The sequence below is a fragment of the Engystomops pustulosus genome, chromosome 8 (genome assembly GCF_040894005.1).
Source record: "Engystomops pustulosus chromosome 8, aEngPut4.maternal, whole genome shotgun sequence".
In the NCBI taxonomy this organism is placed as follows: domain Eukaryota; kingdom Metazoa; phylum Chordata; class Amphibia; order Anura; family Leptodactylidae; genus Engystomops; species Engystomops pustulosus.
Genome location: NC_092418.1, coordinates 46,523,702 through 46,535,631, shown reverse-complemented (window position 1 = coordinate 46,535,631; position 11,930 = coordinate 46,523,702). Strand labels below are relative to the sequence as shown.

At 41.3% G+C, this 11,930-nt stretch overlaps 1 protein-coding gene across 6 annotated transcripts in view; it reads right to left on the bottom strand.

Annotated features, from left to right (window-relative positions):
• Nucleotides 1-1,234: 1,234 nt before the first annotated feature.
• The window catches only part of MYO1B (myosin IB), a 123,824-nt gene continuing 113,128 nt past the window's right edge, over nt 1,235-11,930 (bottom strand). For all 6 annotated transcript variants that reach the window (XM_072120840.1, XM_072120844.1, XM_072120843.1 and 3 more), the window contains 3 exons: nt 10,860-11,012; nt 8,462-8,589; nt 1,235-3,284 (listed from right to left, as the gene is read on the bottom strand). In XM_072120840.1, coding sequence (XP_071976941.1) covers nt 3,161-3,284; nt 8,462-8,589; nt 10,860-11,012 — 405 coding nt within the window. In that variant the 3' untranslated portion in view covers nt 1,235-3,160. The remainder of the gene's footprint in view (nt 3,285-8,461; nt 8,590-10,859; nt 11,013-11,930) is intronic.

The window sequence follows — 11,930 nt, the reverse complement described above, 5'->3', positions numbered from 1 at the left end:
GTTGTAGGACCATGGTCATTTAACTTTTTTTTCCTGGTTTTCAGCAGACCAGGAAGTTTCTAAGATAAATGACTTCCTTGTTCAGCCATGCATTTCTATGGGAAGACTGATCTCAGATGCAGATAACCTCGAGATACCTGCAGAAAAGTGATGGAAAACCTTGTCTATCTTATGCTCTTATGTAAAAGAAAACTCCCTCACAGGAAGCTGCATGTCCTAATGTTTCTTGTCCTGCTTGGGTGTGCTTTGTTGTATGTCTTGTTACCTGATATCTTCTGCCTGGCTGGCCTTGGATACCTCACTGTAAATCTGCTTCCTTTGCTCTAATTTGAGCTTTGTTGTTACCTGCTTTTCATCTGCTTTGTTTCCTGGTTCTACTGTTTCTGGATCTCGGTGACCTTCCTTGGTATAATATTATGTATATATACACATTGCCTGCCAGTTTTCTTGCAACATTATGCTGTGCACTGAGGTACAAACATTTGGGGGTTTGGGTAAGCCATAACCACCACCCACAGCAGGACTGGTGGTCCATTGCTCTAATTTCCAGACCCCTGTACAGTGGTTAAAGGTTGAAAACCATGAATTCATTAGGATAATGGCCAAAATCCAACCAATGATTGGGCCCCTAGGAGAAGCCAGGGAGAACCAGCGAAACACATGTGGGACACTACTAATCCACATTAGTAGCGAAGGAATAGCTTACCGAGGAGGGCTCTGTAGATAGATGTTAGTGCTGTCAGTCCCAGCACGATCCGTGCGCCACTCTGTAGTGTATCAGCTGCACGAGGTAGACAGCTGTCGGTGACTAGACGGATGGATCGTATCCTCAGCAACTCTAGATGCGAGACTCCCGCATAAGTAAAGACCTCTACTTATTGTAATCCCTACAAATTTATAAAATACTACTAGGTGTGATGTAAAGGAACCCAAAAGAAATGTCACTGGTGTTACCTAAAACACTATTCTTATGTTTTATATATAAACAATAAAAGTTACATTTTAACCTTTTCACTCACAACTTTCCCTCTTTCCCCAATTCCTCCTCTTACTCACAGGCCCCTAGCTTACAGTGCTCGATTTTGATGGTAAATTTCCTGTGAGAATTCTTCCTTTTACTTTGCCAGAAATTACGGTATAAAGGGGAAATTCTGTCAAAAATTATCACATTTTATGACTGTAATTTGTCAGTAAAATTTATCTGGAGAAAAGAAAAAACACATCACACCGAGGCATTTTATGTCATATCTTCAGTTTATAAAAGATTACTTGCAGTAAATTACAAAGAATGCGATATAATGCAGATCTAGAGGAGAGGCCCTTGTGTGCAGCTTCTATAGGTTGATGACTAATTAAAACAATTATGGGCTTAAAAAAGGTAAAGAGCAGCATGATAATGAGACAGTATAACAACATTATAAAAATTAATACCAGAAATTCTCCTCTGTACCATTTAGCCTCCTACAGGAAACTAGACACCATATGCAGATTTTCGACACTCAGCACCCCTGTCATTGCGGTAAACTTACACAAGTATTTTATTACACACTATTGTGAAATATAAATACCAACGTGAATGATTATTGCACATTGAATAGGATTCCTCACAATACATAGAGATAATCCCATCTGACTTCATATCCAATTAAATTTATTACAATGGCAGAAATATTAAAGGAAAGGGTTAGTGTCCTGGCATGTATGGGATTGGGTCATTTTGGAAATTCCTGGAGATTACCAAAACTGTCCTATGACTTGTTATTGGAGCTCCACGGTTATCTTATATAGGGATCGGATTCACTGGTGATCCAGCAAGCCTATGTAGTTTGAGATCTAAGTGCTGTTCAGTATGCTTCCAGTAGGTATATATCCAAATTACCTCATTCCACCCAACATCATATGGAGGACCACGCTGTTTTAGGGTGGTAGCCCCTCATCAGTACAGAGCAGTGCTAAGGGGCAAGCACCCTGAAACCATGTGGTCTACAGATGGACATCACAGGTTTGCCTTATGTGGGATAATTTGCGTACTTATTGCCTTGGAGCATTGCCTGAAAACATAGTCTTAATAAAATATACAAATAAGAGGCTGAAATCATAGAAACATTTTGTTGGTTAAAGAACTCAACGTGAAGCTGCTATGAATTTAGCTACCTACATTTGTTATTACATGGTCTTGTAAAGCTACCTATCCTGAGGGATCTAATCAAGAGCAAAAGAAATGGAAAATTAGATGATACCATTCTTCTTTGTGGAACCTATGACCAGACGGTGCACATATGAACATATCAGGTCACAACAAATTACTCTAGACTTCCTATAAGTAATTACACATCTGTCAACGCTCCTAGAGTACACATTTCCTTCATACTTACCAGAATCATATACACAAAATAACATACAATAATTATTAAAACACCAAGTACCAACAAATATTAAAGGTACACCCCAGACAAAATATATATTGAATATTGCAAGGCCCGATGGGCAATACATGGCTCACTGTGAATTGTCCACAGACTCGAGCCCTACACTGGGCAGTACACATGAGTTTTGTCCAAAATGTTCCTTTAATAATTCTTTTAGTTACTTTATTCATCGGTTCCACAAAATATATTTTTTATTTACCCAATTATAGGTAAATTTTCTGGTTTTCTTCAACGAATACAGAATCCCTCATTTTGTTAGCTTCAAGAGATTAAGGGCAAAGATAAAAATTCTCCAAAAATAATTAAAAAAAATATCAAATTATTGCAACACATATGGATAGATTGTAGATAATGGAAAACCATTTGGCTGAAGGAGAGATAGTAGATTGAAACATGACGGTAGTTTTATGGAGGACAAAAAATAGAGGCTCAGTATGAGAGACCGCAGATAACATTGTTTGAATCACATGTGTCTAAGTACCTGACAAAAACCTGTCTGGTTTGATCAACTGCAGGAGATAAAAGAGCTGTAGAAATTATTAAATTACGTAAAAGCTAAAAAATGTTCTTACACATTATTAGGTCTTTCCGACTGAAGGCACATTATCAACAACCTCTCTTGGCACAATCCAAAATATTAGAATTAAAAAAAAAAAAAAAAAGCTGAAACCCCCCTCTCTAAAAATTGCACTGATACAACTGAAAATGTCCATTTGGTAATGACTTTGCTATTAGGGTACAGCCACTTCCAGGAGGCGATTGTTTTTCCGCTTGCATGTGGGAATGTTACCATTCTTCTGGGTCCCTTGGATGAATTTCACACATACTTTATCTTGCTTGAACTGCACTAAGAACCTATTTAAAAAAAAAACAGACAATAGATAATTAATCGCTCAGACAACAATTTCTACAAAACATTTTAATCCTTTTCAACAGAAGATCTAGTGCTGTAAAGCCTGTTGATTAGGGGCGAGTTTGGTCTAACTGGAATAAAAACATTTTTTAAAAATCTTGTTTTTGACAACTTCAGATTAAGTGCAAGTATATAGATCCAACGAAACCATCAGGCAGCCAGATGTACTGTAAACAAACTTAAAACTATCTTGGATGTATTTTGCATCCTTGGCTTTTCCCCACCCAGTTAAATTTACAGTAACATATTAGAACAGGTGGAAAAGATAGATTAGATAAATAGATAGACAAAGGGTTGACAAAGATTAACTCCACGAATCAACATCAAATTAACTTAATGTTTTGTTTTAGATTATGAGTACTATATGTGTACAAAGCCATTAAACATTATAGGGGTTGTATACTTTAAGCTCATTACAAATAATTAATATTGTTTGTGTAATGAAAAGTTATCAAATTTCCAATATACTTTCTGTATCAATTCCTCATGGTTTTCTAGATCTCCGCTTGGTGCCCTTCTAAGGATGTTTCTCAGTTTATTCCCTGTAGATAAAACACTGCACCATGCTCATGTAATTTAATGTCTTGTTAGCATCACACAGCTTTGCATGCACTTGAGAAGATGCAAAGCGTATATTGGGGCACATTTACTTACCCGGTCCTGTCGCGATCCCCGAGGATGAAGTCCTGTGCGATTCACTAAGATCGTGTGCCCAATATCCTGCATGTGTCACTTCCCCGCTCAGGTCCGTCGGAGTTCACCTTCTTCTTCTCTGTGTTCGTGAGTGCTGATCTTGCGACACAATTTGAATTTTAAATCCCGCACTTAGTCCGAATCAGTCGGGTTGTCCGACAGCCACGCCCCTGATTTGTGTCGCATGAAAGTCGGCGCAATTGTGCCAAAATCTGATCGCAAGTGCCAAAAACCGCTGTTTAATGCGCTGCATATCTGAAATAATCAGGAAACCTGACGGAAATGTGGTGTGCTGACCCCTCGTAAATGTGCCCCACTGTGTGTTATAACGAGCTATGTGAGATCACATGACCATGGGTCGGTGTTTATCTACAGGAAGTAAATGATGAAGCTTCCTGTTGCATGATAGCAAACAGAGATCTGGGAAACCATGAAGAATTGATACAGGAAGTATATTGGAAAATTTTTGAAACTTTGATTACACATGCAATATCAATTATTTGCTGGAATGTTCTCCCCTTTAAATACTTAAATATCAAACAAATATGTTACTGAAGCCCTGTAAAATGAATGGCCCATCCTACAGATGTGTTGCTGTCTTCAGGACAAATAGCTGCACGATAGTTTAGCTGGATATAGTCTGTGTTTTATTATCATCTGGATAACAGTTTTCAGGCTTTTATTAGAACACACATACCTATTAGCATAGACTTTTTTCCGGTTAGCCATATGGAGCATGAGACGAGTGAAGAAATCAGGCAATACCTTTTTGAGGCTAACCAAGTAATTTCCTTTACCTGAGAAATGACAGCTTCCACCCCAAACACACAAGACAATCCATTATATACAGTCAGGCTATATGTGAGCCATATCTGCTCAAACAAAACAGACCTGGAAAACCACTAACTGGAGCTAAAGGCTGAATTTACAGCCCACAACTGGAGATCCCCTGTCATATTCCCATGGAACTTCATAAAGGTACAAGACTAAAAGAAGTATTGCAAGTCCCTCCTCTTTACCTTCCCGCAGTCACCAAACCTGAAACAACTTGTTGTCCGGAGTGCCCTGATGCCCCCATGAGAAAATAGCACCTCACCCTGCCTGAAAAACATGTTAGCACATTCACACGAGTGACCATGTACCTGTACCACACTTACAGCAGGTACATAAGATCAAGGGGGCACTTTCCTGCAGGTCTTCCAATGTGGTCGCACCACAGACCTGTATGAAGGAGAAACTTTCCAGAGACTTAGGCTACATTCACACTACAGTATGGGGGACGTATATGCGGCCGATATTCGTCCCCCATACACTTCTATGGGCTCACGGCACTGTACGGGCCGTACGTACCGCTCCGTAGCCCGGGGAAAGATAGGACATGTCCTATCTTTCCCCGTATTACGGCGCCATGCGCCATTAATTCCTATGGAGAGGGGCGGGGGTGAGCTGCGCTCACCTCCTCCTCCTCTCCCCGCGCTGCAGTGTGAATTTAGCCTTACATTGATCCTCTATTAACAACAGATGGATCTCCAGAGAGGACCACACTGGTGAAGATTTGCACATTACAGTTTTAATGGGACATTACCAAACCCAGAGGGAAAGGAAATAAATTAACGCAGCGATTTAACGCCTTACCCATGGCAGCTTCATGACCACCTATCTCTGACCTGGAGGCCACAAACAGAGCCTTGTCGCGCCTCACAGTCTGGTTATTACCATCCTGCTATAAATAGGATGTCTGTGTATATATCATTCTCTTGTTCTCATGATCACTGACCAGTGTGTATAAAACACTGTTTCATGCAAAAAATCATGTCAAAAGCACCAAACACTTGTTTACTATCATATTATAACTGGGTTCTTGTAATATTTGCCTATTAGTTTTCTTTGTGCAGAGTACAAATCTGAATTAATAAATTAAATAAGTCTAATATTTGAGATTAAAATCCCTGCCACATGACTTTTACCATTCCAGTTGGTGTTGAAGATGCGCTGCATTAATAGAATACAGGCAGCCCCCGGGTTACGTACAGGATAGGGTCCTTAGATTTGTTCTTAAGTTGAATTTGTATGCAAGTTGGAACTGTACACTCACCGGCCACTTTATAAGTTACACCATGCTAGTAACGGGTTGGACCCCCTTTTGCCTTCAGAACTGCCTCAATTCTTCATGGCATAGATCTAACAAGGTACTGGAAGCATTCCTCAGAGATTTTGGTCCATATTGACATGATGGCATCACAAAGTTGCCGCAGATTTGTCGGCTGCACATCCATGATGCGAATCTCCCGTTCCACCACATCCCAAAGATGCTCCATTGGATTGAGATCTGGTGACTGTGGAGGCCATTTGAGTACAGTGAACTCATTGTCATGTTCAAGAAACCAGTCTGAGATGATTCCAGCTTTATGACATGGCGCATTATCCTGCTGAAAGTAGCCATCAGATGTTGGGTACATTGTGGTCATAAAGGGATGGACATGGTCAGCAACAATACTCAGGTAGGCTGTGGCGTTGCAACGATGCTCAATTGGTACCAAGGGGCCCAAAGAGTGCAAAGAAAATATTCCCCACACCATGACACCACCACCACCACCCACCACCAGCCTGAACCGTTGATACAAGGCAGGATGGATCCATGCTTTCATGTTGTGGACGCCAAATTCTGACCCTACCATCCAAATGTCGCAGCAGAAATCGAGACTCATCAGACCAGGCAACGTTTTTCCAATCTTCTACTGTCCAATTTTGCTGAGCTTGTGCAAATTGTAGCCTCAGTTTCCTGTTCTTAGCTGAAAGGAGTGGCACCCAGTGTGGTCTTCTGCTGCTGTAGCCCATCGGCCTCAAAGTTCGACGTACTGTGCGTTCAGAGATGCTCTTCTGCCTACCTTGGTTGTAATGGGCGGCGATTTGAGTCACTGTTGCCGAAAGGTTATCAGCTCGAACCAGTCTGCCCATTCTCTGAGCTCTGGGATCAACAAGGCATTTCTGCCCACAGAACTGCCGCTCACTGGATGTTTTTTCTTTTTCGGACCATTCTCTGTAAACCCTAGATATGGTTGTGCGTGAAAATCCCAGTTGATCAGCAGTTTCAGAAATACTCAGACCAGCCCTTCTGGCACCAACAACCATGCCACGTTCAAAGGCACTCAAATCACCTTTCTTCCCCATACTTCCGCCATGTGATTAGCTGATTAGAAATTAAAGGGAACCTACCACCACAAATCTACCTATAAAGGTAGATCGGGTGGTAGGTGGATCAATGGGACGTGAGGATAGCCCTTTTAAGGGCTAATCCTCACGTCCCCGCAATTTTTTGGTAACTTTTATGAATCGTTTATGCTAATTTTATTATGCGGCTACTGGGGCGTCTGAGGCATCTGAGGTTACACGAGGCGGCTACTCCACGCCCCGGTAGCCTATTTTCTCCTCCTACTCACCATCTTCGGCGCGCAGCTGCTCGTAGCTCCGCGCCCTCGTCCGACAATCCGGCAGTCTGCGCATGCGCAGAACAGCAGGCCCGCGCCTGCGCGGTCACTGCTCCGAAGCCGGGGCTGCACAGGCGCAGGCCTGATGTTCTGCGCTTGCGCAGACTGCAGGATCGTTGGACAAGGGCGCGGAGCTACGAGCAGCTGCGCGCCAAAGATGGTGAGTAGAAGGGGTAAAGTGGCTACCGGGGCGTGGAGTAGCCGCCTCGTGTAACCTCAGATGCGGCTACTCCACGCCCCAGTAGCCGCATAATAAAATTAGCATAAATTATTCATAAAAGTTACCAAAAAATTGCGGGGACGTGAGGATTAGCCCTTAAAAGGGCTATCCTCACGTCCCATTGATCCACCTACCACCCGATCTACCTTTATAGGTAGATTTGTGGTGGTAGGTGCCCTTTAAGTGTAAACGAGCATTTGGACAGGTGTACCTAATAAAGTGGCCGGTGAGTGTATATTTTATCATTGTAACTCCAGACAAAAACAATTGGATTTTCAAACTTTTTTGCTTCAATGGGACCAAGGCTGCAGACACCTTACAGCTGATCATTGCAGCCTGGGACTAAAGTAAAGTATCCAGCAAGCTTTACCAGAAATTTCAGAGGACAGAGAAGTCCCTCTGTAACTACGGGTCATCTGTAAGTTGGGTGTCCTTAAGTAGGGGACTGCCTGTACTAGAAAGAAGCAGCCACAGGTTTCTTTTTGACACCGTCTTTTTTTTCCATTATTTTCTAAAAATTGCTCAATCAGACATTCAGGCGCCCATATGCTCGATGGTTGTAGAACTAAGGCCAAGATTTCAATCAAGATCAGATGGACAAATAATGCTTTGATATAAACCTCTCAAATTGATCAGTGTTTGCAGTCAGCTATGAGTGAATTTGCTTTCCTGAACATGTTCCATATCGCAGAGTTTAATAAATTATAAATACACATACTCATCTGCAATCTCTATGATAATCTTTTGCTTCGTCTGCATCAGGGTAGTTCGATAAAGCTTGGTAGCCATCTCTATAAGATGATCGTTGCTGAAGAGGAAATCTCCTTTGGAAGCTGCAGCAGAACCCTTGGTATAAAAAGGGAAAATAAATGAATTCCATTCGAGAAATGGCCCTTTAATGGCAATTTGCAATTACAGAAGCTGGAAAAATGTTGGAAGTCTGATGAGTCAGAAGCCAAAAGAGCCTCTGCTGAGCCAGCACTTAACATCACAAATCCCCATCTGCCTGTAACTTTGCTAGAGCCACGTTTCATATTACATAATATGACCCAGTAACCCAGTTCATTTGCTGGTAGAAGATTCAACTGTAGGCATTAGGGTGTTGGACATTACATTTTTTTTTTAAATATTAGGATGCCCCCCCACACACACTCTTGCCCACGGCCCTTTTCAACAGTGTGACTCAAGATTGCCGGACATGGGTATCAGTGTAAAGGATACGAGTATCCTTGATAGCCAGAATATTTTAAGGGTTTTTCCTAGATGCCACCTAGGAATGCTTCATTTACATGATAGAAATGCTTACATATGGTCTTCTGTAAATAATTATCTGTCATCTGGATACGTTGTATATCAACAGCCTCCATAGTTGCAGTTCCAATGGTTGGAATTTTTTGGACTTAAATTCTAAATGTTTTACAACATATTCTCATGCAGAACATACATAAAGGGGTATTCCCGCAAAGTCAGGTTTCTTAAATGTACTTGGGATAACAAATAACACATTCTGCAATTCCCAGTTATTAACAAAAATACAGCTTTTCTCAGATATAATTCCAACCTGTCTCTATCAGTCCTAGTGTACACAATTTCAGTTGCCCCTAGACACAACCCTGTTACTTCTGACTTCGGGTAGAGGAAGCCATCTTGGATTTCTTTGTGACGGCCGTGGAGCCGAGTTTCTCTCTGCTCTCTGCACGCTAGCCCCACCACCTGCATTTCGGGACAGAGCTCACACTGACACATACACTGACATCCTGCTGTCAGCACCTGAGGAGAACTACAAGCTACAGACAGATAAGTTCTTTACCTGCGAAGGCACAGCAGGAAGGCACAGCAGATCTAATGTGTTGTGGAATAGCAGAGATGTGGGAATGCGACTGTCATTGTGTGCAATAGGCATACTATGGATCTCATCATCTCCGATCTGTCTCATCTCTCTTTCTAGGTGTCAGATACTTGTATAATGTCCAGAAACTAAATGAAATTGTTTATAAACCTGTACCCTAATAATCTAACCACATGTCACCACACAGAGAAATAGAGGGATCATGAAGTGTCTGCATAGAGAGTCCCTGCCCACCCCCTGGAATTTTACACTGACCATCATGGAGTGATAGGAGCTAAAACAGCAAAAAAAATGAGTAAAATTGTGAAGTAAAGGTAAATTAAATTATCTGTATTGTGTTAACATCACTAGGGGATTGAAATTTGAGAATTCTTTTTCATGAGAAAACTACATTGTAGTATTCTACTTCTTGTTACGTCATCAGAAAAATGCTAGCTGAAACGGTTTTAGTGTATAAAAAAAAAAGCAAAACCCATTTGCCAGAAGTAGCAGGACAGTCATTTACACTTGAGGAATTAAGCACACCAAAACCACATGCATCTTTTGCCACAATAATAGCCAACACTTTCCTGGAAAGTCTTTCCACAAGAAAGCGACCATTCATACAGAAGAGTGAGAGTTTGGGTACAGAAACCAAGCCGTAACCAGGGCAGTAATAAGCCAAACACACTTCTATGTCATGTGAGGAAAAAAAAAATCACTGCGGTATCTCCCGGAACATTAGCAAGTCATGGATGGGCAATAAATGCAAACTTCATGGAGGTCTGTATTTATTTTATCCCCAAACACCATAGATTGCTGCATGTAGATACAGCCAAGTACTGGGCAGTGATGAGGAGTAGCGGTTCCCAGAAACATCTGCTCCAGATCATTGTCTAGCTTATGAGCCTGTGCAACTTTTCCATCAGTTCCAGTCAATTCCAAATGAGTTTAAGAGGATTGAGACAGCAGCCAGTTAAAGTCTTCCACAATAGATCAACTATTTGGCATACGGTGCCAGTCATTCTCCACATTCAGAATTCCATTTAGTGGAAGTCAGTGACATCCAAAACCTTGTGAAGCATCAGACCATTTAACAAAATTGTAATAGAATAAATTAGAAATAATTAATTGTATTAATTCTATTAAATAAAGAATTTCTATTTTGCATTATATATGATGCCCATTGTAGACAGGTAATGAATCAGGAAGACATTTGCGGACTAGCCATGATGTCGTCATCTCCAGGACTGGCAGTATATGATCTTACAATACAGGGCAGACATACCTCTTTGAGATGAAGTGCAAAGAACCCATCATTTTGGGAACTCATGCTGATTTTGGTGACATCTCCTAGAGGAACTTCCAGCTTAATTTGGCCTGACTTGTGGTCAGCAATAATGACATTACTCTTGGTCAACAAGAAGATCCTGGTTGCTCCCTGTGGAGTAAAAGGAATGGTTAGCTAACTGGAGGCATATCCTCTATCCCACTAAAATGCATCTTTACCAAATAATAATAATAATTCCTTTATTTATATATCACACACAGATTACCAAATCGCTCCCTGTCCCTAATGGGGCTCACAATCTAATCCATCTACCAGTATGTTTTTGGAGTGTGGGAGGAAACCCACAACATTACATGCAAAGCATTGAAAAGCAGTAGATTATTTTTTCTGTACAAGCAAAACATCTTCAGTTCATCTCATATCAAAGAAGAAACATTTCCGTTAAACAAGTTCCACATCTTGATCCACCACAACATTTTCCTTAGGGATTTTATTCAGAGCCTCAAGTTTGACAACAGTCTGATGCAGATAGTGGAATATTCTTTATATTAGTAATCATAATCATCAAGTTACAACTGCAAGTGTTCTGGAAACTTGCCAATTAACCTTCTGTAAACCTGGTATAGAGAGTCTCTTATCAAAGTCCATATACCATATATACTCGAGTATAAGCCTAGTTTTTTAGCACCAAAAATGTGCTGAACCCCCAAACTCGGCTTATACTCGAGTAAAAAGAAAAAATATCAAAACTCACCTTTCCAGCTTCCCCCGCTGCTGGCTATATATTGGGGCAGGGGGCTGGCTATATACTGGGGGATATGGGCTGGCAGGCTATATACTGAGGGGCTGATGCTGGCTATATACTATGGGGTAGGGTCCGGCAGGCTATATAAATGGGGAGGCTGTGACCAATGCATTTCCCACCCTCGGCTTATACTCTAGTCAATAGGTTTTCCCAGGTTTTTGTGGTAAAGTTAGGGGCCTCGGCTTATACTTGGGTCAGCTTTTAGTCGAGTATATACGGTACACACAGGAACTATCTGGAGAGTACATTATATGATACATATT